General features: G+C 38.0%; 1 protein-coding gene across 1 annotated transcript; it reads left to right on the top strand.

The window, feature by feature from the left end:
• The first annotated feature begins 3,978 nt into the window (after positions 1 to 3,978).
• On the top strand, positions 3,979 to 6,065 carry LOC105032286 (putative UPF0481 protein At3g02645). The gene is made up of 2 exons (XM_010906694.3): positions 3,979 to 4,460; positions 4,584 to 6,065. Exons 1-2 carry the CDS (start codon positions 4,105 to 4,107, stop codon positions 6,049 to 6,051), a joined length of 1,824 nt encoding a protein of 607 aa, XP_010904996.2. The 5' UTR covers positions 3,979 to 4,104; the 3' UTR covers positions 6,052 to 6,065.
• The last annotated feature ends 3,501 nt before the right edge of the window (positions 6,066 to 9,566 follow it).

A 9,566-nucleotide genomic window follows, 5' to 3' on the forward strand; every position in this document is an offset into this window, starting at 1 on the left:
CTCCAGCACTAGGGCTCCTCTGTGTGCTGCACCCCCCGCCGCGGCTCCTTTGTGCACTACCCTTCCCTGATGTAGCCAACGGCTTCTCCATGGTCCCCCGCCCCCCTCCACGGGTGCTGCGGCACCTCTGTGCACCACCCCCCACCATCGCACCCCCCACCCCCGACTGCCATGCATCCCTGCAGTTTCCCCACCACACCGCCCCCCATCCCCCTTCGAGGGTGCTGGTGGCTTCTGCGCCCATCCCTTCCTGCACGATCCACCCCAACCCCCTCACGGTTTCCATCCCGCCTCCCGCCCCCCAACCCCGCTTTCCTGATGCAGTTTCCCCACCACACATGCATCCCGCCACCCCACTCCTCGATGTAGATCTTCTGCCCTCCGTCTCCCCTCCGCGCCACGCATGCTCGCGGTTTTCCCACCACACACGCCCACCACCACCCCCCTTTCTTCGATGCTGGTGGCTTTTGCACCTGCCCCTTCGCAGTTTGTAGCTTTTCCGCACCACTGCCATTTCACTCCCGACGCCTATAACTCCTCTATGCTCCCTCTCCACATCCATAGACCCCCCCCCCAAGTTGGTCCATGGAGAAACGAAGAATTTTTGAAAAAAAAATAATTTGATAGTGGTACAAAATAATTCTGATTTTTGATTTATTTACTGTACCAGTTATACATATTGACACTTCAAACTAAAATCTGAATGATCTATATTTAATCTAACAATCAGAAATAGACAAAAAATAAAAAGATTAAAAAGTTTTTTTTTTTGGAGGACCAAAGCCAAACCCTCAATAAGAATATCCATCGTAGCTTGGCTATTTCTGTAAAATCTACTTTGTCTTCTTTACTTTTAATTGGTTGAGAGCAACAGCATGACAGCAGGCCAGGTGTTTCATCTGCAAGTGTTTTCTTGTCCCGCAACCCATAACATTAGATGGTTTGCTCGGACCACAAAACCAAAGGGTTGGCTTCTAATTTGTCAGCCACACGTACATTATCACCTATCTCGAAAATCCATAACTCAGATACGGACAGTCAAAGCGACAATGTTTACGTCCATGTTAAGATGACGGGGCCACTCATAGGTGGATCATTGACGAGGCCATTGATCACAACCTCCACATTTTCAAGCATAACCATTTCACATTTAGCTTCTTAATAATGAAAGTCTCTATTTGTATAAGAAACAAAAAAGGAGGAGATCATTTAGGAGTGAACAGACGTAACTTTACTTCAGCAGGTAAAAAATTTTATGTTCAAAAATTAAAAGCTTTCTTTCTTCTATCAGACAGACTGAAGTCTAGCCTAGCTTGTAATGTTGGGCCAAGCCAAAATCACAAGCTCTGCCTAGCATGAAGGACTCCGTTAAAGAAAATATCAGCTCTATAAAAAAAAAAAAAAAAAGAGAATATATCAGCTTTGGCAATACTCATTTTACCGGAATCTTGCTAGCATGAAAAGGGAAAGGAATTGCCATATGTGTTCTAAAATGGTTTCATGTCGTTGTAATTAAACTTTAAAAGAAATAGATTATTAGGAATTGGCCTATGGACCTTAACGCCCAACCCATGTAGAAATCCAACTTCAAGAGAATTAGATGTACGTAATTTACTTCAAGTGTAGGCCAGTACTCTGTCGTGGGTGGTCTCTAGAGTAGTTGGATTATAATTTGGACCACTGTTTGCACAAATCAACAATACAGCGATCCGATGTTGATGTCTTCTTCTCCTTAGTGCATTGAAATTGAGTTACTAAATTATGTATCTCAGAAATATTGGAATACTGTAAATTGAATATGAACCTAAATCAATCTGAACCCAACCGGACAATTTGAAACTTTCATCCCTGGCCAGTTTTGGATCCAACAACTACATTTGATTAAATGGAATATATTTCAGAGAAGAAGATCTATTACACTAATGATGATCAACTAGCGTATTGGAACTGGACATTATATAATTAAAATTGGGGCAAATTTTGACCTCACTTGAATCCATTGATAGAACCGAATGCTGTAATCAAGGAAAGATAGGGAGACTTAAATCCATCCCATTCATTGGAAGCCCCATTTCAATAAAATGGAGGCAAACATCCATGAGACTGATTTATAATGCCTCGATAATACACCGATGATGGAGAAGCTTAGACAAATTAATAAACATTAATTCAAACAACTCAAAACTTAATTTTTGATTTTCTTTTGTCCGCTTCAATAGATGACATAAATAAGTGAAGAAATTAATTAAGCGATGCATGACAATTTCTCAGCACTCTCTACGACATCGGTGCTTATAAACTAATTTTATTAAGGATAAACTAATGAGAAATCTTTATTTGAGTTTAAATTTAAAAATAGCTCTCCGTTTAAGTTTCAAGTAAAAAATACTCTCTATTTGAAACATAACTTAAAAGTAGTTCCTCAAATGATGTGAAATGACCGAATTATCTCTGTAGTTATAAAGCAACACTACACTATTACAAAACAATACTGCGCTATTATAAGATAATACTATATTGTTACACTATTATAAATCAACACTGTATTATTGTAAAATAATACTACACTATGATAATATAATACTATCTTATTTTCAAGAAATACTGTATTAATATAATACAATAAAGTAATATTATATTATTATAAAAGAATACTATACTAATATAATGTAATACTACTTTATTGTAAAAGAATACTACACTAATATAATATAATAAAATAATACTATATTATTGTAAAGAAATACTGTACTAATATAATATATTACTGCCTCATTGTAAAGGAATATTGCATTGTTGTATAAGAGTATAAGGGTATAGGGGTAATTTTAGCCATAAATAGAAAGTTATTTTTAATTTATATTCAAAATGAGGAGCTATTTTTACATAAAACTCAACTGAGGAGCTGCTTTTAAGTTGAAAGTAAAACTAAAGATTTATTCTTATTTTTATTAATATAATAATATAAAATTTTATACTTGCAATCTCTTATAAATATTTAAAATTTATATATAAATTTCTTGATTTTTGTATTTCTGTCCTTTTTATCTAATAAATTTGTTCACACTTCAAATCCACAACTTCAGTCGTCCATATGCGCACAAACGTGCATGTTGTGTACGTTGACATCTCGTGTAATTTGGTTCTCTTCTTGCAAGACCAGGTGATTGATATTTAAAGATATGGTGATTGATATTTAAAGAAGCGATGACTTTTCTCCGAGAAACAAAGAGAAAAAAAAAAAAAAACAGAAAAGATGTTGCAAAGATATAATTTGCGCCACATGCGGCTGCTTTGTGTGGATCATGCAAAATGGTAGGACCACCTTGTTGGCTCTAAAATTGATCTCTGATTTTGGCCCAAAAGAGCTAATAATGTTTTTGTGCCCCCATAACTTGCCAAAACATTAGACATCAACTCTCACCAGTGAGATGGCAACACACAACAATAAGAGTAAATCATAAGGCTGAAAAATGGATCGAATTAATATAGATTAGACACTGGTATATCCAAATATATATTTATTTATAATCCGAATACATATAGGATATTGCCCATATGCAAAACTTCATATTTATATTAGTTTAAATATATAGGGAAACATATCACATACTGAAAGTAAGGATTTAGATATAGATATTTATCAAAAAATTATATATATATATATATATATATATATATATATATATATAATCAAAAAATGAAAGATCTTATTTAACTGAAATAAATAAAGACAAGAACATATTAATATGATTACTTATTTTTGTTAAAAAATTATAAATATCATACAAATTTAAATAAAATTATAATAAATAGAACTAGACATTCAATATCGGTCCGATACTTGTCTATTGAGATAGATCTGGGTAAACCGACACAGACGTATTGAATCAAGAACCCTTGCCAAGCTTGTCGGATTTGCACTCAAATCGTTAAAATCCCCTTTCAAGACCATGACCTCAAGGTTAACAAACCCAACCCCCACAACTCTTCCGGGTAACGTGTCGAGTCCTTAAGTATCTGTCCAAACTACCATCCCAGAAACGCAACCAGAGAGTTGAGGGTACACCACTGTTCTGAGGAACCACTCTTTGTGGGAGGAGTATGGCTTCTAAGGAATCCTCAATAACCTCTTCTAAAGATTCTCTCCTCTTTGATGAGCGACGTTGGGTGATACAAATTCGTAATACCTTTGACGAGGAGGACGAAGAGGATGTCCGAATCCCTGTCTCAGTTTTTAGCGTCCCCAAGACACTACTATCCACCAAACCTGAAGCCTACGTCCCCCAGCTCTTTGCACTCGGACCGTACCACCATTGGTACCCCCAGCTCTATGAGATGGAGCGCTACAAGCTCGCCACAGCCAAGAGGACACAGAAGCAGCTCCAGAAACTCAAACTCGAACAAGCTGTCGAACACTTGATGAGAAAAGAGCACAAGATCAGATCCCACTACCATAGGTCTGCTCATCTCTTCTATATAATTATTCTATTTATGGACTGACCAGCCAATTGCTTTATTCCGGTGCCTGCTATTTTTTGGGTACTTGCTATTCGGATCTTTGTGCTTGTAATGTTTTTTAGGCACCTTGATTTGAGTGGAGAGGCTCTAGCATGGATGATGGTTATTGATGGATCCTTCTTGCTCGAGTTCCTTCGCAACTACTCCGATGCAGAGGGAAAGGCCTTCAGGAAGGTGCCATCAATGTCCCATATGGTGGATGCTGCAAGGATGAAGTTGGCTTATAATTCTATCCTTAGGGACATCGTGATGCTTGAGAACCAGATACCTCTCAATCTAGTAAGAAAGATCTTGCGATTTCAAAGCATTTCAAACCAAATTGCTGATAGTGAACTCTCGACAATGCTGATAGGATTTGTGAAGGAGGTTTGTCCATTTAAGGTGATGGATAACTTGTCAAGCATCGACACTAAAAGGTACGCACACTTGTTGCAACTTCTCTACTTTGTCATCGTTCCGAAGGTCAAGGAAGAAAGCGGAACCAATGAAATCGAACACCATGTCGATGTCCCTGAGTCAAATGAGGATCAGGCCCCGGCAGACCCTAGCTATGTGAAGAAGCTCTTTAATTCGGTTTGGAGTTCGGCGTCACGTTTAAATATCATGAATGTTTTCATTAAAGGACCCTTCAAGTTCCTAGTGAAGGTTCCTTGGAAGATCATCTCCCATCTCCCGGGGATCTCGATCTTGGCTGCTCCCATCGGAAATCTGTTCTTCAATAGAGATGAAAAAGAGGAAGATGAAGAATCTGGTAACAAACCACCTTTGGTTGAAGAGATCATGATCCCTTCGGTGACCGAGCTCACAAAGGCTGGTGTCAAGTTCTCACCAACGAGGGGGGACTTGACGACGATCGCGTTCGATGTGAAAACCGCCACTCTTCGTCTCCCTACTGTGAGTTTAGACATCAACACTGAGGTTCTGTTGAGGAATCTTGTAGCATATGAGACGTCGGTCGAGTCGGGGCCCATGGTTTTCACTCGATACACTGAGTTGATCAATGGGATTATCGACACCGAGGAGGATGTGAAGCTGTTAAGGCAAAAGGGGATCATCTTGAACCGGATGAAGAATGATGAGGAGGTGGCAAAGCTTTGGAATGGGATGAGCAAATCAGTGAGGTTGACGAAAGTGGCCTTCATAGACAAAGTGTTGGTGGATGTGAACAAGTTTTATAACAGTCGGTGGAGCGTTAAGAGCCGGAAGTTTATGAAAAACTGTGTGTTTGGGTCGTGGCAGATCCTTACGCTTCTGGCTGCCCTTCTGCTGCTGTTTATGACGTGTGTGGAGGCCTTCTGCTCGGTCTATAGCCGTGGAACTCGTTGGTCCTTTGTCACAGGCACGAATGCGGGGGAGGGGAGAGTGAAATGCCTGTTAATTTGCAAGGTTTCGCTAGTACGACTTACATGTAAAACTCATGTAGAATTTGTATGTAAGCCAAATGGATTTAGCTTGTCCGTAAGCACCGGTTTTGGTATTTCAGGTTCAGATATTGGGGTGCAGTTTCTGTACAACTTCTTAAAAATATAGATTTTGCTGCTAAATAGTGATTTATCTAGGTTTATATATTAGATTTTCACCGCAACAATTTATTGAAATAGGAATGCGGTTTTACCATCACATATGAGAAGTGTTGGTAGATTAAATTGTTGTCCGATATTTTTTAATTTTATACTGAAATTAATAATTTTATTATTGTGAAGCTCAAAAACTAATAGTTCATAAGCATATATGATAGCATTACAGCGACATATAATAGGCACGCATCGATAATGGGCAATAGTATATGTCCTTCTATTTATTAAAAACCCCAGCCCTGTGCGCCTATTATTTCAAGTTCTGATTTTAGCAAGGAAGGATTTTGTACTCCGAGCCTTTAAATGAGTATTTTAGCAAGAGCGGGTAACCAACACCTTAATTAATTTACCATGAGATGTGAGAGAACTCTATTTTTTCTGGTCCCTAGATTTTCCTCTCCAACCTCACATGATGCCTCACACCTCGATGATGTCTATTATGGGTAGGAAATTCTTTACTTGATAAAGACGACACACAAAGAAGCTAGGCCCGATTTGACCTTGATGCTAGTTAATTCAAGGCACTTAAGCCAACTTTATCCCACATAATAAGAATGATCAGCCCCCACATGGATCTTCAAATCCCATGACCATCGGGAACAACATTGATGAGTAGATAAGGACAAAGATAACAAATATATCTCACAAGATAAGTCTAAAAATAATGAGCCAATGAGGCAAGCCAACCACTTGATTCTCCAAGCCGCCATTTCCATTGAGGCAGGAGATAGCAAATATATCTCTCTCGATAAAGCAGAAGCTAAAAGGATGTATCTTGCCCAATAAGTCAAGACTAACTATCTGATTCTCCTTCATTCTCACGATTCTTTAGCCTCTGCCTATAAATAAAGGCCTACGGAAGATCTTTAAGGTATGAAAAAATTTCTCATCCAAAGCGCTCACTCCTTTCGATCTATTTTAGAATTCTGATTTGAGCGTCGGAGGATCTCTGACTGGATTTAACTCCAGTCGGAGATTTATCTTGCTGGTCCTACCATTGCCATCCAACTGTTATCAACCTGTGGTCATCGATCAACTCCAACCAATCAACCCAAGATAGATTTCTACCTTAACAGATTGATGCTAGAAGAAGAGTCCAGACCCATTTATGGAAAAAAGCGAGCATCTTATTAGAAGAACATTGTCGTGCCGCTCCAATACCAAGTTCTTAAAGACCAGATCAGCCAAACATCGATCGGATCAGATCGGTCAGACATCGATAAAATCTAGACCGACCATATCCAGATCGGCTAGATGCCAACCAGATTCCAAATAGGATCCACAACCTTCCTTGAAAATCTCCCGACTTCTAAATCATGATGGCTAATTTTTCAATTATGATGGATCCATGCTTCGTAAATTCAAAATTTGAATTTTTGACAGGATCCCAACAAAGAACGAGATCGCAACATTCAGAAAAAAGAGGTTATGAAAATTTTTTAATTTCCAAATCATGATAGATTCATGCTTCCTCATTGAAAATTTTGAATTCTCGATGGAATTCAAACAAGAAAGGGGATCGCCATATATTAGAATTCAGAAAAGGATGGAGATTATGCAAATCCCTCAAATTCTGCCCATTATATCATGATGGATCCATACTTCCTTTTCTATTTGAATAGAATCAAAGATATTCTATGAGAACAAACTCTAAAAGGGAGAAATTTCCATAAAACTCTCACGATAAAGGGCTCCTTGGCCCCCATCCATCAATTTATTTACTTTCTTTCTTGCAGGTCCATAAGTCTATAAGCATCTAAAGTTGAGGCAAAGATCAAAGCCGAGTCAAGATAAAGATCAAATCGAGTCGAGGTAAAGATCCAAGCCAAACTAAAGTGAAGATCAAGGTCGAGACGAAGAAAATATCAAACCGAGCTGAGACAAAGATCAAGACTAAATCAAGATGAAAATCAAACCAAGCTAAGGCAAAGAATAGGACCGAGATAAGGTAAAGATCAAGGTCGAGCTGAGGTAAAGATCAAGGTCAAGCTGAGATGAATATCAAGCCCGAGCTAAAAAGAAGATCAAACCATGTCAAGGCAAACAACAGAATAGAGCCGAGGCAAAGATCAAGACCAAATCAAGGTGAAGATCAAACCAAACTGAGGCAAAGAACAATCAATCCGAGGCAAAGATCAAATTGAGCTGAGGCAAAGATCAAATTGAGACAACATAAAGATCAAGACTTTACTGAAGTAAAGTTCAAACAGAGTTGAGACAAAAATATATAAAGACTGAACTGAGATGAAAGACTGAGGTTGAAGTGAAGTCCAATGACAAGATGAAGCCTAAGGTTGATTTAAGAAGGCTAACCTCCATGAGCCGACCTCCTGAAGACAAAGCTCTTGATGCCGACCATCCAATTGTTGACTCCCAAAGGTCAACCTTTCGAAGCGAGCTGTCGAAAGTCGAAGTGAAAAATTGACTTAAGAATGCTAACAATAAAGACTAACTAGAGGTAAACTGACTAAAACAGGATAACACGACTCTTATCATCTATTATTTTCTTTATTCTAAAGCTTGACTTGACTTAGAAATCGAAAGATCCAGTCGGAGCCAATTCTTTCATTCTTCATGTGCAGATCCATGACTTCAAGGCCAATCGGTGCTCCTTGCCCGGTGGCATATCGAGCGAAAGCCTCAATGACAATGGTCACAAGACGTTGAGTCGAGCTCTCAAACTCCAACCATTTGAGATGAGAAAGACCTTATCCCACTACAAGAAAACTAAAATACACCCATATGAAAGATACATGGGCAAAGACCTAAAAAAAATGGGGATACACCTACACCCATATTGGTACACATGATTGGTTAAACGTGGATATGTCCGACATGGGTGAAGCTTATACTCAAGTTATTTCTTTCCATGTGTGTATCCCCTGCTTTACCTATGTAACATCTAACATGGGTAAAAGTGTATACGTGGGTATAGACTTAGTGTACACCCTCTTTTATTAAACATGGGTAACAAATGCACATGAATCATATGGCAGTTACCAAAGCATGGATATAAATAGACCTCTACTATCAATAATAAAATATGGATATATAATCAATTTTTAGACGTTACTATCCTGTCCAATTTTAAAATATGGATCACCTGTAATAATAAATAAAAATAAAAATGGTGCATTGGCAACTTATTTAAGCATTCTGTATCACTGAATAATATATGAAGACTAGTAGCTTCAAAGAGATGAAACAATTGCAAATAAGATAATCTTCATCATTATATTAAAGAGAACTGAACATACATAGTGGTAGTCTCAAAAAAATTATCTCAATAATTTTTTTAGTTTCATCAAAATCTAAAGAACAAGGTCATATACCATTAGATTTTTGAATATAAAAAAAAATAAACACTAAAACTCAAAATATGAAATAAACAAGTTTCAGCTAATCTCCTATATTTTATATATAAGTTCTAAGCTCACTTTTACTACACCAAAAAGAGAATAAAGTAAA

Source organism: Elaeis guineensis, chromosome 1, assembly GCF_000442705.2.
Source record: "Elaeis guineensis isolate ETL-2024a chromosome 1, EG11, whole genome shotgun sequence".
NCBI lineage: Eukaryota > Viridiplantae > Streptophyta > Magnoliopsida > Arecales > Arecaceae > Elaeis > Elaeis guineensis.